This window comes from Ptychodera flava, chromosome 12, assembly GCF_041260155.1.
Source record: "Ptychodera flava strain L36383 chromosome 12, AS_Pfla_20210202, whole genome shotgun sequence".
In the NCBI taxonomy this organism is placed as follows: Eukaryota; Metazoa; Hemichordata; class Enteropneusta; family Ptychoderidae; genus Ptychodera; species Ptychodera flava.
This window is the reverse complement of record NC_091939.1, coordinates 125,604-144,596: the sequence shown is the minus strand read 5'-3', so window position 1 is coordinate 144,596 and position 18,993 is coordinate 125,604. Positions and strand designations below refer to the sequence as shown.

The 18,993-nt window shown below is 33.2% G+C and overlaps 1 protein-coding gene across 9 annotated transcripts in view; it reads right to left on the bottom strand.

Moving 5' to 3' along the window:
* Nucleotides 1-172: 172 nt before the first annotated feature.
* The window catches only part of LOC139144631 (BAI1-associated protein 3-like), a 52,082-nt gene continuing 33,261 nt past the window's right edge, over nucleotides 173-18,993 (bottom strand). For 8 of the 9 annotated variants that reach the window (XM_070715334.1, XM_070715333.1, XM_070715327.1 and 5 more), the window contains 22 exons: nucleotides 18,376-18,435; nucleotides 18,201-18,267; nucleotides 16,748-16,940; nucleotides 16,162-16,284; nucleotides 15,161-15,353; nucleotides 13,935-14,030; nucleotides 13,457-13,566; nucleotides 12,860-13,025; nucleotides 12,307-12,431; nucleotides 12,005-12,170; nucleotides 10,989-11,092; nucleotides 9,808-10,017; nucleotides 8,910-9,099; nucleotides 8,364-8,438; nucleotides 8,051-8,158; nucleotides 7,199-7,480; nucleotides 6,530-6,703; nucleotides 4,328-4,574; nucleotides 3,456-3,494; nucleotides 3,125-3,248; nucleotides 2,413-2,626; nucleotides 173-2,041 (listed from right to left, as the gene is read on the bottom strand). In XM_070715334.1, coding sequence (XP_070571435.1) covers nucleotides 1,865-2,041; nucleotides 2,413-2,626; nucleotides 3,125-3,248; nucleotides 3,456-3,494; nucleotides 4,328-4,574; nucleotides 6,530-6,703; nucleotides 7,199-7,480; nucleotides 8,051-8,158; nucleotides 8,364-8,438; nucleotides 8,910-9,099; nucleotides 9,808-10,017; nucleotides 10,989-11,092; nucleotides 12,005-12,170; nucleotides 12,307-12,431; nucleotides 12,860-13,025; nucleotides 13,457-13,566; nucleotides 13,935-14,030; nucleotides 15,161-15,353; nucleotides 16,162-16,284; nucleotides 16,748-16,940; nucleotides 18,201-18,267; nucleotides 18,376-18,435 — 3,243 coding nt within the window. In that variant the 3' untranslated portion in view covers nucleotides 173-1,864. The remainder of the gene's footprint in view (nucleotides 2,042-2,412; nucleotides 2,627-3,124; nucleotides 3,249-3,455; nucleotides 3,495-4,327; nucleotides 4,575-6,529; nucleotides 6,704-7,198; nucleotides 7,481-8,050; nucleotides 8,159-8,363; nucleotides 8,439-8,909; nucleotides 9,100-9,807; nucleotides 10,018-10,988; nucleotides 11,093-12,004; nucleotides 12,171-12,306; nucleotides 12,432-12,859; nucleotides 13,026-13,456; nucleotides 13,567-13,934; nucleotides 14,031-15,160; nucleotides 15,354-16,161; nucleotides 16,285-16,747; nucleotides 16,941-18,200; nucleotides 18,268-18,375; nucleotides 18,436-18,993) is intronic. The other variant, XM_070715328.1, reaches the window with a different exon arrangement.

Below are 18,993 nucleotides of genomic sequence, written 5' to 3'. Positions count from 1 at the left end.
GCAAAGTCGGTCACCTGCTGTGCTTATCAGAATCCCATCGTGCTGCTCCAAATAGGAAAAACAAGGTTTGGTTTAGGAAGTTACCGCCGACACATTGGTATATGGCTTGATTAATTGGCGGGTAATTACTATGTTGGGCCATCGTCGAATAATTAATAAACCTCTCCAGTGGTTAACTAAAATTATTATCTTTATTCAAGGTACTTTTTTGACAAAAGACTGTCAAATATTTACTGAACTTAAACATGATTACCAACTGTCCTTCGCTGGGAACACTTGAATGCTGTATAAAGGATCAAGTGAATAGCTTTAGCATAAAACTTTCAAGTCTGTTGACTAACACTTAAACAACATTTTATGATCATAATGTAATAAATATGAAAAAAATACTCTATTTGTCCAGTATGATAAGGTGTACATTACAGTACATAACTTATAACTTAAATAAATAAATTACAAATAAATATCAGAAGCTGAAACATTAACAAGTTATGCTTTTCAAAAAGCTAGAACATTTCATATCACAAATATATTATCTTTCTTCTTAACACTTGCTCTGAGACAAGAAAAACAAAACTAATTATTTCTTCAAGAGGTGTGAAATGTACATCATCAAGAAGATACAAGAACCATGAATGTCATGTACTATCTACAGACTAAGAGTCTATCACATGTATTATCTTCTGCATTGACTACATTAATTTTTTCAAACACATTTGGCTGCTCATTAGACGTTTTGTCACAAAGCTCTTGTCAAAATCTCCTTACAGGGCAGCTAAACGTTCTCTTCGTATCATTTTTGAATATTTGAAATATTTTTGTTTGCTTTTAAGTGAATAAAACAAAACTTTTAAGTGCATAAAACAAAATATTTTTGCACCTGCACCAGGCCTTTGCAACATGTCACAAAGTATCTGACTTTCTGAGTCAATGTGCCTGTGTTCTTTGCATAAAACTCATTAATCTGCTTAACTCATTAATCTCATTAACACTGTTGTTGATTGACAGTAGCTTAACACTGTCATTGACTGACAGAAGGATAACACTGTCATTGACTGACAGTAGGATAACACTGTCATTGATTGACAGTAGCTTAACACTGTCATTGACTGACAGCAGGATAACACTGTTGTTGATTGACAGTAGCTTAACACTGTCATTGACTGACAGCAGGATAACACTGTTGTTGATTGACAGCAGGATAAAACTTGTTGATTGACAGTAGCTTAATACTGCAGGAAAACTTGAGTTTGCATTGATTGAGATGTAAGATCTATTCTGACAAACTGCAGTACTTTAAAATCAAAATATCAGAGCTTATTAACAGAAATTGAAAACTAAAATGCTAATTAATATAACTTCCTTGTAGTTTTGCTAATTTTGCAGTGTACTGAACTGCGTACCAGTAGTAATTGGTTATGTAATATTTGGTTTGGTAAAACTTTGCTGTTTGAAATCACAACAGGCTCTACACTCTCAGAATAATCAAGGAAACTTTTCAGATACACAGTGGTCACTTTAAAACATAAATAATATCCTGTAATATTCAAATGCTTAAAGTGCAGGTTTACATATTCTATACAACTAGAAAAAATAAATAATGATATCTCTCTGTATGTTGAAAGAATTACATACATTGTGAAAATTACAATACTACAACTCTCAATTTGAATACAAGAGTGTCAGACTTAACAAACTTTTGGAAGACTGTGTTGTTTATACATGGTACATGTACAAGGCTGCTCAAATCTCTTACAGGTAAAGTCTGCCTATCATCAAGGGTCTTAACCATGACCTTTCACTGAAGTCTTGAACTTGAACTTTGAACTTTGACCAGAATGACATTTAGTCAAGTAAGTTACTATCAAGTTTTGTTTGCAGAAATTTTGGAAAAAATTGACATGAAACCTCTCTCTGCCATTTCTGTTGCTGTCTGTGATTTTTTAACATCAGTCCTCATTGGTTGGTCATCGATCATTTTCATTCTCTTTGTGATGAATTTCTTACTAATTTTATCCCAGCTACTTCTAGACTTCAAGATCTGCAGAATAAAAAGTGTACGAACAAACATCAGAAACTATACATGCAATTCTTGAAATTCCATGAAAATATTGCCAGCCAGTCATGTCTATATCATGCAATTGTTGAAAATTGTAATGTTCCCATGGCGATGTGATGGGGTTGGATAAACAAGATTCAGCATATCTTAAATCAGATCTTAGTTCAGATCTTCTTTTGATCGACAAATACATGCCTTTATTTATCTATATATCTTCATTTTGAAATTAAAATGCCATTTATCACATCATTGTCTGGTCTCTTAAATCATAAAAGCTGTTTTCTTTGATACAAAATCAAGGAATTCTATGATATTCCTATTAATCCTTTAATCTTTAGCATTTGATATCTCACCTGAAAAGTTGCATCGGACGATGTTGGTCTTTTCAATGGTAACATAATCACTGGACAAGCTTCCACATTACGATTGACAGGAATTTCTCTTGCACTCTTAACATGGATGAACATTTCTCCAGCAAAACCATCATGCCAGAATAGATTCTGATCCATAACTGTCAACGATATCACAGCACCATTTGATGTCAACACATCTTCCGCCAGGCCAGGACTGTGAGGGTAACACAATAGAATTCTTCAAGATGCGCACTTTGAAATGATGTTACACTTTCTTTAAAGAAATGTTAGCCATGGAAGTAAACAATCACTGTTGAACATTAATTAACCTTATTTTTCAAATTGTGTATGAATGTTGAAACACTGACTGGAAGACTGCCAACGATGCTCAACAATGTGTGATCATTGCACATTCAAATTTCAATTGGACATCTCAATCAAAGTGGGCCGGGTTTCTTTGTGACATTACAACTAAATCAATAATTCATAAATAGTAATGTCTGGTCAGAACTGAACATTAATACGAATATATTCTGGTGCTGAAAGTTTATCGTCTTCAAGGATCCTAACTCTAAGATGTTGTGTTTTGCTTCCTTGAAGGTAGCTATAGTAACCCTTCTTGATACTTGTATTTTGATTGAAAAACAGTTGAAGTTGATGTCATGTCATTGATAAACAATGATGAATTAAATATCTTTCATAGTATACTTACAATTCAAAGATTTCATTGAATTTGGGGTTGAGTGTCTCCGGAATGACCTTGGTCTTTTTGCTCTTTGAAGTGGTGAATATGGATTCTGGCAGAAGCTCAAGCGTCACAAATGGATCACTTAATCCTGACACAGAAAAAGATCAAGGCACTTCAAATTACAATAAAAAAACACAACCATTAAAAATGGGTTATTTGACTGAATTCACATATATGATATCATTTTTACACGTCTGTTGATTTTCTCTTAAAATGTTGAGTTACCAGTATATTTCATCATATATTGTTACATTGTCTGCCATTTTGTAAATGAAAAAAAGGAGAATAAACTCACCATTTTTATCCAAGCCTGGTAGATCCACTGCATTGACAACTATGATAAATCATATAAAAGTGTCAGATCAATATTGTGCTCAAAACTTGAAATGTTAAATAATTGATCAAATAATTCTTTACTCAACCGAACATAGACGTAACATCATAACATCACATCACATATGACATAACATCACATCTTATCAACCTACCAGTATATGTCCCCCTTAATCTAGAGGTAATTTAATTACATTTACAAAACTATTTACAGACTCTAAGAATACATGTTTTTTTTTTTAAATTTAGCAGTGCTATCAGGCTGTGTGTAATTCTGATATGGCAAGGCTAGCTTTTTCCCTTAGGTTCTTATCTACTTCTTTTCATTTTAATAAAAACATTTTCCTATATTTCCTATAAAATATCTTTCTTCCATTTTCATAATAATGAGCTCAATTTTGTGGCTTTTAGATTTCTAAAACTATTGTTTGTACACAACATCTTTAATGACCTTGAGCAGAATGAACTTTTTTTGCAAAACTGATCATTTGCATTTAACTTGCCAAACTCGGCAGATTTGTGTTCAATTTGTAAAGTAAATTTGTAAAGTTTCAGAGAAGACTTTTTTCCAACAATGGGGAAAATTATCTCAAAAACACAAATATGCACATTTCACTATCCTTTGAACAAATATAAGTAAGGTATGTCACGTCAAGGAATATGCATGCCAAATTTCAAAGCAACCAGACTAGCAATTTCAGACAAGAATTCAATGTTGACCCGTGATGGATAGACAGATGGTCAGGTGCTCAACCTATCTGATAAATTTAGCATCTCACGGCTGAGTTAAAAAGTTTAACTTTTAAACATATTTATGATAATAATATTGTTTACCTTTGACAAACAGTGTTATTTTCCCATGTGTTTCTCTCATATAGCCAATCTTGATAGCAAGATGTCCAAAGTATGTGTCTGGTGTGCACACATTATCAGCCATATTCTGATAATACTCTCTGATCAGATCAGGCGATGACAAGCTATTTGATGACAGTTGGTTTTTGACATATGTACACTGATAGTTATTCATCTGGATTGGGGACAGACCGAGGTTTTCAAAGTACTTTGTTAAAACTGACAAATGCTGTAGATAGATAAAAGACAGAGTTAAGGATGTACGATCGGTAAAATTAAAAGTAATGTCATTTCTCTAAATTGTCGATTTTTGGATTCTCCTTTGTAAGTATTATCAAAATGTGTGATAAAATATAGGGGTCACCGCGCTCGTTTTTGAGATACATGACCATGAATTTTGCCATTTATGAGAAAAAATGCTGAGTCAGCATTTTTTCACCAATGCATTTTCTATGGACGAAATAATTCAATGCTGTTTATCTCAAAAGTTAGCGCGGTGACCATATCATTTTATTTGATCACTATTATTTATTTCTCTAGACTGAGCTTTGTGCAAATTTTCATGAAAATGACAATAGTAGAAATTGATTTTCCAGCAAATTTCAATGTAATCCTATGGGAAGTGACAAATTCCACGCGCGCGTACCGCTCGTACATCCTTAAGCTGATCAGTTACTGGCGAGTACATTGATGGAGGCAATTACCAACCCACATAACACCAGGGCTCGAAATTAGCGTCAGTCTTGCATCCACAGACTACCAACTTTTCCCTGGGGCTACCAAAGTCCATGAAATGGTAGCCCACACGGACTACCAAAGCCTGGGACATGAAATACTTGGCATGCGATGTCCGTCACTCTGGGACAAGCTAAATGCAGTCGACATGCAGTTTCATTTATTTGAAGCAATTATCCTTTCATCTGTGAAGAGTTTTTTCTTGTGACTATTACAATTTTCACTGCTATGTTGTTGTTTTCACAAGATGCAGAGGGTTTGATACTAGAATGTTGAGTTGCTTTTACATGTGCAGTCTTTGCATGCCAGTTCACACTATGTTGTTGATCGGCAGCATACAAGACGTACCTGTGTCAAGTTTTGAAGTTTTGATTCTGAAATTTCACAAAACCGTCACTTCTGTATCCAGAGATTGTGTAATCAGTTTGATTTGAAACAGTAATATAAAACACTGTGTCAGTTAAGCTTGGCTGAGTTTCGCTGTCTTTTATCTATGGTTGTCGATCAGCATCAATGTATTACGTTCTATATAGAGAGACTCGGGTGTAACAAGGCATGCCAGTTCATAAAGATCATGAGAATATTTTTTTCTGTTTTTCTTTACTCGTTACAATTTCTTTTGATGTGTAAGCCGATTTTGAAAGTGATAGAAAGAAACATGTACATAAATAAGCATAAATTAAGCGATTATGACACATAACATGGGGTTTCTGGAGTTGAAGCCCCTAGTTTTACTGCTATTTTGTGTTGCTGAACCGGAGCTTATAGTCGGACGAGTACAGTATCCCTAAACTAAAATATTCATGGACTGCAGCCATTGTCCCTGGGCTACCAATTTCAGAAAGTGGTAGCCCAAGTGGACTACCAGGGAAAAAGGTTAATTTCGAGCCCTGTAACATTATACACAGCCCTGATAAAAGACAGAGTAGCTGATCAGTTACTGGCGAGTACATTGATGGAGGCAATTACCAACCCACATAACAATACACAGCCCTGACTCGAGTTTCAAGAAATACTGGTGACACATCCACTAGATGTCAGTAGCTGGCTTCACTTATTTATTATGCATAATAAATGAAGCAACACTGCTTTGTATACAAGTACCAGTAGCTGTGAATCCCGGAATTATACAAAAGTTTTGTAATAGTTGAGGATGAATCTTTGTCTCGTTATATCCAAATACAGCACGAACTGCGACATTCTTTTTTCCTCTCATAAATTTGTTGGACTCTAGTTTTGTTGAGTTGAATGAAAAAGAGAAGTCCATACAAATATTTACTCAGAATGGTAAACTATCTCTAGTGAAATACATTTATGATACTTTACTTCCCCCCCCCAAAGCAGCACATACATTTCTGTAAATTCCCATGTCAATGACCCATTCTCTGACTATATTGTTGTAATGAAGTGACTGAAAGTAATCGACTGATTGTTATAAAATATGCATACCTCTTCCAGTGTCTGGTAGTACTTTGATGGTGCTCCAGTTTCCATCTTATCCGCAATAGTCCTCAGGAGAGCATTCCAGAGTTCATGTATAATTCTTGGATAGATGGGTGCCATCAGCTGCTTGTAAAGTATTTCTAAGTTGCTATCCAAATACATCATCAACGGATCAACAGACTGGTATATGTGGAACAAATTACAGGTATAAGAAAAAGCATGTTACTTGTGTATTAATTTATATATTTTGTCATTTGTTGGATAAAAACAAATACATGTTGTTGATTCTGTATCCTTTAAGGTGTCATGGATCTTGTTTGGCAATTGACAATGATGATTGAATTGTCGTCAAGACATACTTTTGATATGGTTGATGAAATACATGTAGAAACTGAGGAAAATCTACTAATCTACAAACAAATTTACATAAAATTTAGCAAGTTGATGTTGAACACATGTTCAAGATTATCCTGAGTTGGCAGATAACTTTGAGGAAATATTTTATAACTAAGGAGTGCTCCCAGAAAACTGCTGTTTATGATTGCATTACAAGAACACTGCCCCCACAGATCATTTAAGTAATTCTTTTTTTTTCTTCATGGCTGTATAGAGCCAATGTCAAATGTAAATGTTAGCTATGAGATTTTGTAAAGAGAATTAAACTAAGACAATTACCGGCTCTTCATTGCTCTCCAGTAAATTAAAAATGCACATACTTTTCTTCATTTCTTCACTCATTTTCTCAGCAACATTGTTGACCAGCAACACAGCTTTATTGCACATGTCACTGCTAGCATTTTTCACCAGTTTTTTCAAAGTGTTCAGTGTTTTCGTTCCGGCTGTTTGATTATTGTGTTTTGTTACCAATCTGCCGACAGTACTTTCCCAATGCAGTAGTTTAGGCAACTCATCTAAGTATTGTCTGACATACTCTATGTTGTTCAGAGTTATGCAAAACTGCAAGACAAATCAAGTACACAGGTTATTTTAGATTTGAAAATTTGACTTTTCACAATTATGGTTTACACACACAATTAGAACCATCAACAATTGCATATTATCTGACTTCTTCTCTTTGATGATTTTGACGTGCATTGACTGATTCATGATTCAGAAGTCTTTGTATGTACTTGTTCAAAATTTTCATGAATTTGTTTTTAAATTTCATAGACAATTAAACTATTTAAAACATTTTCTTTGAGACGCAGCAAAAAGGAAGCATTATGCCACATGGATAGGGTACTAAACTTATTGTTGCAGGATTGTGAACTGAAAACCATGGAGTAGCAAGAGTAGTAGACTCATTATCAATGAAAGGTAAAAGGTCATGACCTACAACGGTCGTGCCTTTGAGCAGCACACTTTGTTCCCTATTGCATCATTGAGTGGGTTTACGGCTTAGCTCTGATTCTATCATTGGGCTTCAATGCTGATTGGTGGAGTAAATAAACACAAACATAACCTGGGTAGTGTGTATCATTACAGAATTTGAAATGGAAGCATAATGGACAATATCATGTGACATACCTTTTCCTTGATGTCAAACTGGTCATTATCATCATCGTCATAGAAACCATTCTGTTCTAGTGTACTGTGAAGATTGTCAGCGTACAGTCTGGCACCATCACAGATTAACTGTTTGTGTTATAAGAATATAAGATCAATTAATTGACTGAATTTATAAATCTCTAAGCTTCATCATGAAAATCATGCTCCTTTGAAACAAATAGAGAACGTTAAGTGTATGCGTAAAAGAGTCCGAGATCAACCAAATCAACACTTTGACAAAGATGACTCTATGTAACTGTCTGAACAGTCCTAACAGCATTTGACCTCTCACCTCTGTTATCTTTGCTACACCAACACAAGCACTGTCTGGATCTTCATAATTAATTTCATTCCATTCCTCTGTAATCTAATTAGAATGGAAAAATGAAAAATATATCAATGATATTGTGATTCCTTTTAGAACATTGATAAGAGATCTGATGAAAATTTGACATATAAAATTTGAAAGGTATAGGAAAAGTCAGAGGAGATGTTTTGGCAAATAGATATAGAAAAATTGGTCCAAAAATATGCCTATGCAAATTTTTTAGTCATGTGATTAAATCAAAATGAAGTTATCCTGAATGACTTAAAACATCTGCCAAGCAGTTTCAGAGAAATCTGGAGTGAATTAAGCTGCAGGCCTCAAAAATTTACACGTGATAACAACTTTGTTGAGTTTTGAACAAACCAATATTGAATCGTATCTAGGAATGTGAAAAATGAATTTGGAAGTGATTGGACGAATTACTCAGAGTGAAACTAATCCACTTCAATAAAATTATTTGAAAATCAGCATTGAATTTGAAATTGAGAAACACCCTGTCAGTTGTTTTACCTTGGCAAAGCAACTCAAGACATCCACTGAAGAAATAGAAAACTTGACCAGAGAATCAACTTTCATGACATTTGGATCCATTTCCAGTGCTTTCCGTACTCTGTGTTCACATTCACTGCGGAATGTTTGCAACCAAAATATCAGAGTTCCCTGGAACCAATTGTTGTAGTTGATAAGGTCAAGCTCATCTCTGAAATAATGAAAAAAAATATTGTTACTAAGGTGACACCAAAACACAGATCATCAACCAATCTCATTACAGATTACACTATATTAAATAAAGTATTTTCATCAAAAATGTCTGATCAATAAAAAATGTAACTTTGATGTCTCAGAAATAACTATTTTCAGAATTTTGTCAAAATAGAAACAAAACCATGATGTACACAACACTATTTATAAAATAATCCGTGTTGACTTCCGCTTATTGTTGTAAACACTTGTAAGATACTGATTAAAAACCTTTAAGAAACATCAGAAGTTTTCAAGCCAAGTTTAATTTATGCATTTTAACCAACATGAGAGCCAGCTTTGGAAGCAAAGTCAAAATAATCTTTTCAAAATTGATATAAGTCCTTGACTGCAATGATGATAACATAATTTTGTTCTGAATCTGAAAGCTATATTATGTGTGACACTTTGAAAAAGTTACAAGTTTCAATGGAGGATATATACATGTACCTCTCTATCGACAATAACAATATGGAATGAAACTCTCTAAACATCTGAAGTCTTCAATATCACTTCTGATATGAATGTAATGATTACTTCGTTGTTTTATTTATGATTAAAAAAGACACTTGACTAACATATAAAGAAAGTTGAAGGCTTGTAAACACTCGTTCACAAAATCATTACAGAACCAATTGTCAAATGAGACAGAAGTTGAGCAACTCACCTGTCTGTAATGGACTGTTCCATTACTTGAATCATTTTCTTTGTGGTCAAGTATAGTGTTAATGAACCTCTGCTACTCTCTACAATATTAATGTTGTATCGTTGATAACGCAATTGATACTCGTCTAATTTCTGCAAGATTTCCTGAACAGCTTTGGAGATATGGATATCAAGCAGTCGAACAGATATGCCGTAATAGTTCAGCCCAAATCTGTCAGCAATAGAAAACAATTTTCACATATGAGTATTAACATGAGTTTTATATATTCGAGGAAATTTGTATGCAAATTTTCATGAATTTTAGTCCTGACAGACATGAGAAACAGTGAGCAGCGAAATATGGTTATGAGTGGAGGGCCTAGTTTGTGAATTTTACAATGACACTCAAAATTCTACATACAAATATTGCAAGTGCTAGCTATGTTCAAAATATGAACTCTTGCATGTGTTTTCTTTGTACCGTTTGCATAAAATTCTCTGATTGTTTTGGACTTGGCAGACAGTTGGCTAAAATTTGAATGTAATTATGAAGGAAATTTATTATTTTAAAATGCCTTTACTGATATGTGGCCATCCAACTGTACAATACAGAAGACAGGACTTTTCTGTTTCAAATGTTGTCACTAAATTGATGTTGCAGAAGCATTTTCCAAAACAAAATGTAGAACTCATCTGTACTTTTTTAATTATCTTCTACCTGTACATGTACAACTGTGTGTACCTTTTGTGCTAATGTCATGAATTTGCTGACAAATTTTTTTTTTATTTTTACGAATTTGTCATGATAACAGTGGCTTAAATTTGAATTATTTTGTGTCGTTTAAAAAATCTAGGATGAATGGGAATGTAAGCTAGGGTGTGGTTGGGGTAACTTTGGTTGAGGGGTGTGACTACTTTGATTGAGGGGTGTGACTACTTTGGTTGAGGGGTGTGACTACTTTGGTTGGGGGGGGGTGTGACTTAGATGACTTTGGTGAGGATGGTATTCATCTTGACATAAGAATGCAATGAATCATCGACTGACAATATAATGTTTGTAAACATAAAATTGCAATAGAACACCTATAAATGAGTTCAAAGAGACTAGACAAAAGTCAACTGTTTCACTAGATTTCATTTCAGCTTCAATGACAAAGTTTTAATTTGAAGTCCAGCTTTCAAGATGATTTAAAGATGCCTCACCTCTTGAAAAACTCTTGATATTCCGTCTTAATGTAACAAAGTTGTGTACATTGTTCAATGACTGTTTTCAGATCTTTCAATGTTGTCAGCATATCAGCTGGTCTCTGTAAAGACAACGGTAATGTACATCTTTTAGAAATTCATCTGAGAGTATCTTAACCATTTTCCTTCTCTTAGAATACAACAACTGTGTATTGCACTCCAACATTCCAGGCCATACATAGATTTTTGCGTTAACGCTGTGATTCTAAGGAATTTTAGTGATACATTCAGAGTGAATGGTAAAAATTATACTTATCACACTGCTTAAGTAAACTTTGAGAGTTTTGTTTAGATGTGGACAGAGTTTAGTTGTATTTGTATATATGTATACATGTCCACACCCTTGTAGGTACTTTTGTTGGTATATGCATTTATCTGCATGCCTCTTTATAAAAAGGGTCACTGTTTGATCTTTGCTATAATGACGTCCATCTCTTAAAATAGCTGACCTTTGAACTTTAACAACTGATGAAATACTTGATGTGAGCAAATAAGCATTGACAAAAAGTAAACAAATGATGTCACTGCATTCAGGTGAGTTATGACCTGATTGTAAATGTGAACACATACTAGTATGTATCAGTTGGTTTTGGACAAAACTGACGTGATTAGCCATGATGATGATTGATAAGTGTAATGATTGATAAGTGTAATGATTGATAAGTGTAATGATTGATAAGTGTAATGATTGATAAGTGTAATGATTGATAAGTGTAATGATTGATAAGTGTAATGATTGATAAGTGTAATGATTGATAAGTGTAATGATTGATAAGTGTAATGATTGATAAGTGTAATGATTGATAAGTGTAATGATTGATAAGTGTAATGATTGAGAAATGTTGCTAACAAATGAAATGCAAAGATTAGATTGTGAGACATAAAACTTTCACTTCATACTACATGTACTTGACAATGAATCTTGAAAAGTAAACAAAAAAGGTGTTTGACTTGAAAACTGAATGTTGACTCACCATAGCTCCCTTTTTAACTGGTATCACATCTTTCAATTTGTCTGACATCCACTTGTTTGCAGTTCCACGGATTTTTTCCGTCAATTTTTCAATCATTTTTTCACTTAATGCAGAACCATTTCCATTCAGCAGTTTCAGAGACAAGAGACTGTGAATGATATCCAAACTGCAAAATGATTGAGACAGAATTATAATTTAGTTTTCCATCATTTAAAAATATTATTTTAAAATCACTGCAACAGTGAAATCTGATGACAAATAAGTCAATGGTCAGTAAATTAGATAAATTATCACACACTTACCAGCAGTTTTTTTCCATAATTGCCAGGTTTTCAGGCTTTGTTGGTGGATAGACGTCTGGGCAGTCTTGCAAGTCATGTAATGCAGCATCGATAAATAATGAAATACACTGTTCCAGAAGTCCTAACTGAAAAAACAGAAAAAATGACAATTTTTGAAACAAAAGTTAAGAATAGTAATAAAAAGTAAATAAAATAACTGCCACATATCCTGCCATTTCTCAATTTTGAATCCATGGAAACTATTTGGTATCAATGGAAACTATTTGGAATCCATGGAAACCATTTGGTATCCATGCAAACTATTTTGCTGAAAATAACACCTATCGCTTGAATAAAAGTTTTTCCCACATTCAAGTTGAAAAGGAAAGTTTATGATAAACTTCATTAGACTTAAACTAAATGACAACTACTGAGTGTCATGTAAATTTATCATACAATGTTTGTTTACCTGCATTCCATGAAGTTAAATTGTGATGATTTTTGAAAATGATAGAAAAAAGGTTAATTATTGATTGCAGTGCTGTCATATATAATACCCATTCTGGGCACTTACCTCATGACTTGATAATGAAAATTTCTGTTGCAACTCTTGCATGTCAGCTAAATCATTTAGTGTTTCCATGTCATTGGTTGCCATGTCAACCAGAGATAGTGCTTGTTGAAGAGCTGATCTTTCTAGACCATATTGTATGCAATATTCCAATAGAACACATAAATTTCTGGTGGAAAAGAAAAAAATATGTCAATTTCTGCAAAAGATTTTTTGAAGAATATTGATCATTGAACAAATACCAATGATAATTTATATTCACCAAAAAAGAGATTCAAAATGTGAATAAGTCTTTGATATGAGGTCAAGACCCTTCACCTCTGACATTAAATAGAACCATAAATGAAGACCATATAGATGCACAAAGGTCACCAAAAAACTGTATTCTTTGATTTTGGATTTTTAGAAGTTATAAAGATATTCATAAACAATATATCTCTTTGGTTGTACAATATATCTCTTTGGTTGTACATGATGCCATGAAATTAATGAGTTTCTTATGATTTGTGGATGAAGACATGTTTTACAATTGATCCCGTAATCAAATAGAATATTAAACAAAGTACATTTTCATATTTTGATAATGAAAAATTTACTCACATAACTGACTGAGAAACTTTGGAAACACCATGTTGAATGGCAAACTGATCTAGAATCAATGTGCTTGTCTTGGAAAGTACACCATTCCATGGACCTGAATGCTTTTCCACCTGTAGAATAAAAGTTTATAAAATCTCTGATAATTCATTCATTTGATTAGCAAGCATCTGACTATTCCTGCTAAAGCAAAATTTTCCCTCATATTTTGAGATTGCAGTTTTTTCCGTAATGATAGATTTATGTCAGCTATTCTCTGGAAATCACAAGGAACTTACAACCAAAGAACTCACTAACAATGAAGACGTCTGCTCTCGAATGAAATTTTATAAATCATAATTGCAATTTTTCTCCAACAAATATAGTACTTCATTTGTTACAGTTGTTCTAGGTTTGAAAAACTCTGTAACTAAGATGGAATTTTGAAAAGAAAATGGATTGTTGGAGACAAAAATTATGTAAAGATATTAAAATATCCTACCATTTCACTTTTGTCAGCATTAAATTTATAAATTTCTTTAGCAAGCATGTAGTATCTCTCCATGTTTTCAGACGACAAACCGTCAGTTTCATCCTGCTGTAGTGAAAAAATTACAATGTCAAGAATTATTTTGTCTTCAGTTAAGTAAGATTTTGAAGGAAAATTTGCGCAAAACAAAATTTTACTGACTGTTTGATCTTAGCTCTTCAAAAAAATGAAACCCTTTTCCACAACACATTTATCTACAACTATCAGACCACATCAACATTTTCACTTTGGTTCTACAAATATTGAATTTACTCAAAATAGAAATAATAACTTCATGGTTTTGGTTTAGTCTTCCAGTAAAAATTGTTTGACTTCTCAGTCTATTAATTGAATTTTTATGGTCATGTAACAACCTCTTTATTCAGTTTTCAGATTCTGTAAATGTTATGAACTTGTTACACTGTATCAGTTTAATGTTTTGTAGAATTACATAAAGTCTTCATAGCTTTCTATAATGTATATACATTATGAAAATATTACAAAAGTACCGTACAATGCTTTCTTTTTGCAATGGTTGACTTTTGCTGAAGAAATGGCTGAGTCATGATGAAATGAATTCTTATAAAATAGGTCAAAATAGGTCATCAGAATGGACATCACATGATTTACATAATGGACATCACATGATATGTACACAATTGCAGAACCAATAGACAGCTTGACCTACATTTGAACATAAAACAACTTAGGTAAAAATGTCTAGCTTAGAATCTATAAATTGAATTGTAGATTTTGAATTGGGATAATCACAGTAACTGTACCAGCAAATGTTGATTGCTTTAATTGGTCGATTTACGGCAATCAATGTTTCCTGTTATATTTACTGTGATTATCCCAATCTACAACTCAATCTACAGTTCTAAATCTACAACTCAATCTATAGATTCTAAATCTACGAATCTATAGATTTTAAATCTAGACATCTTAAATCAAAACAAATGGTCTTGAACATAATTGTCAAGAAACATAGAATATGTACTTGCTCTTTGGTAAAAGCTATCTACCATTTGTAAATGCCTTCAGTCAATGAAATATTGAAACTAATTTGACACTGAATATTAATAAACTTATTACTTAATATCACATGCTCATCATACCATACATGTAACTTACCAAACTTTGTAAACTTGCCTCTTTTTAAGTGACAGTAGCAACTCAACAAACTTTGTAAAACTCACCTCTTTAAGTGAGAGTTGTAACTTCAGTCTGATTTCCCCAGCAACAACTGCACTCGCTAAAGATTGACGTTGTAGTTTAAACCATTGGTCACAACCAAGGGTGGGAATTTCTCTCAGTGGAATGTAAATTTTTCCAAGGAAGTCATCTACTGGTTTGCCGTATTCTACAGTTTGACGGATTTGTCTGAAAATACTAGAATTTCACAAAACATTTTGAGTAATTTCTGATAATTTCTGAGCAAAATTTTCACAAGAAAAAGAAATTTAAATTATACAGGTAATAAATGTTCCCATTGTGGTGATGCAAAAAACTACATTTAATGGTAGATAATTACATATGATGAAATACATTCATGCAATACACAATTTTGTACAAACAAGTTAATACATGTTTGATAATTTCCATTAGCTCAGCGTTTAAACACAGTGAATGGTGGCAAACATTTGAAGTAAATAATGCATTTAGAGTATGTACTACAATACTGGTAAATTGTACTTGCTAAAATAGTCTGATGTATTCCATGGTTGTATTGTTTGTTAAGAATTTAAAGTGCACAGTTTCTCCACTCATTGACCTTTCTAACCTAATGGTTTTTGTACGTTGCTCTTTAAAAGCGCTTAGTGTCATTGTGTCCATGGCTACTCTGGTATTGATGTAAACAGAATGCAACTCTCATGTTACAATGCAGACAATTGGTCTGACTCTGAATTGGAATACAAAAGTTACACTTTATGTTTCGTCTCCTGATTCTAAATGCGCAAATGTTCTGTGTCTGCTTTCAATAAAATCAACCATGATAGACTTGATATCACTGGCACCATCATCATCAAGTATAAAGTGGATTAAATCTCCATTAGACCCTTTAATCATCCATTCCAGAATAACATTCAGTTTTTTGTGTCTGGGTCTCAGTAAATTGTAGATGAATGACGTCAAAGTCAATAACAATCAGAGTTCATACTGTATGAGGTCATGTGACAGTTCACCAGTAAATACGTACTTTCTGAGTCCGGCCAATCTGTGTTCAGCATCTAAACTTTTGATGGCATCCATAACTGAGCTTTCCTCATCATGATCCCACATGTAAAGATGTACTTCTTCCTTGGATAAGTCAGTGACATCACTGTAAATAATTGATAGAATTCCACAATATATAATTATATGAATTGTTTTATGTGACTCTCTGAGTTCAGTATCTCTTTGAATCTAAAGTCACTTACATAACAGAATAGTCTACTGAGATGATTTGTTGAAAATTGTGAAAACATTATTTACAACCTGATGCTAATTACATTCATAATAAGATCACTCAATATCCTGCAACCATTAAACAGTTATCATGTTTTATTGATGAGAACAATTTTCTGCTATTTCCTTTGCTATCATTACACTAGTGATCTATACATAATTCTTGCCAGTAACACTTTTATTTCAATCAATTTTATAGCTATTGAAACATTTATCTGTCATTCTGATGCCTTGGTTCAGGAAATTCAATAAATAATGTAAAATAAATTACTGTTTCAGAAAAGCAGCAAATGGTTGCAGTCTGTATATTCACTTAACAGAACTGGATCATAACTTACAATGTGTATTCCTCTAGCCATCTTGGATGTCGAGTTTTGAATTTTGTCTGTGTTTTGATGACGTTGCTTGTCTCAATGGAGTTTGCTCTCTTATTGATGGTTTTACGACTGTGTTTTGGAGACAATTTGGGACTACTCTTTGGACTGTGTTTAGGTTTGACCACACTCACTATACAGTAAGGATCACTCAGACCTGTTAGCAAGACATAAACAGATATTAATATATTGTAAGTGTACCTTTGGTGTGAGTGCTGTCTGTTTAATAAAAACAGCAATAGAAACAGCTTGATAACAAATATCCTTTTCAGAGAGTGTTCCTGTTTTCTGCATTCTGAGTATTTGTTGTGCAAGTGAAACAGTCACTTTAAGGTGAAGCACTACGAATTACGTCAAAATTAAGTTGTGGTGTCATTTTCTTGAAACTTTGCACAAATATTCTTGGAAGTTGTGCAAGTGCAAAAATGAAATAAAAAGGGGGGTCACCATGCTCGTTTCCATGGAAACGGACGTTAAAATGGCTTCGTTAGAAATAAATAAAAATGATATAATTCACTTAAACTAAAGAAGCAATTATAAAACGCTTAGCAAATGAGTTAATTTTAATAAATACCAAGACTTAAGATCCATATCTATCGAATGTATAGTTTTCATGATGTTTGTAAAGAAATTTTAACATAAGTATCGATTACAAAATGACGATATCGAAATTATATCACTACATAGTTTTCGAACTTTCTTCCTGTCGCTTTGAATGGTGTCATTTTGACCAAACTTGGCAAATAAACTCCTGACATAATATCATTTAGTTTACACTTTTAATAAAAGGGTGTCACCACGCTACTTTTTACAATATCTCCAGGTGAATGGGTAATTTGCGCCATATAAATGGGAGGGAAATGTTAATTTTTCTCTCATATTGAATAAAAAAACAGCTTCCTAGGGGGTCAAAATATGACAAGGTTATAGGTCACATGTATTTCTAAGACACTGGGTCAAAAAATTAGGTAAAAGTGCAATTTCAACAATGACAGGTGATGTTAAATATATGCGCTACAAAATAACCCATTTGCGGCAGGCTGGAGTTAAATCTGCGCAGAAACGTTCTAAAGCGTGTGCGCGTCCGAATTCGTCGCCCTTTACCTTAACTTTGCTGTTTGAAGTATTAAACTAGAATTATGTGTAGTTATCAGTTGTGTGTAAACAAATGTTCACTGAAAACAAGAGTCAAATTAGGCATTCTGAATTTCCATGGCAACAACACATTATGGTGAAATTTTGAATTGGCATCTCTAAAGTTGTAAATTATTTCATCTTTGGTCAAGACAGTATTCGTCTCTACGACTGATGTCTGACGGCTTTTCTTGTCTAGTTGTTCAATGTTGCTGTCTGTCACACTAATTTAGGATAAAACTAATCCATAATGTCTGTACTACATGATGAGTATATCTCCTACCATTAGAATCCATTGCTTTGATGTTTTTGGCTTCAATAATCCTTATCTTCAGTACGGTTGCTGGTGGCTGTCAAACAAAATAATGTTGTGAAAATTCAGTTTTGTAGTTGGAATTCAAGAGAGATTTTTACAGGTTTAATCAACTCATAAAACAAGATTCACAATTAAATGTTACCTTTTTTGTCACGGCACTTCCAATACATTTTTCATGTGTTTCAGTGTCTATCTGAAATACCTACAGTAAAAAGAAATTATCAAAACATGAAACACAAATTATAAAAGCATGAAAACACAAATATACAGAGGTACAATTCATAAAAAGTTGACTTATACAGAAAATATATGAAGTATGTGTAACAAGGAAGATTATCTTGTAAATATATCTGCACGTCACATTTGACAAAAACAGAAATCTTCAATCATTTTATTTATTCTTTATTCTGCAACACTACTATGATAGCATTTATACTGAATATTTTGTCTCACATTGATTAATCTAATTCTAGTTGAACTGTTTCCGTAACAAGTAAGTTTTGAATAAGTTTTAACTCCAAAATATAGCATTGGCGGCAGTGCGCACAAATTTTTTCACAGGACTAGTTGCATTTGCAGCTGATGAAAGTACAGACACATTGATATTATTGTGTAGCTGTCTGGACATACTGTACTTCAACAGAATAAAGTTTACAGAAGATGTAATGTGGTCCAGACAAACCGGAAAATTCCACGGAAAAAAACCAATTGAGTACTATTTTGCTACATTCATTTCCCCATTCAACTTAAAAGAGATTTA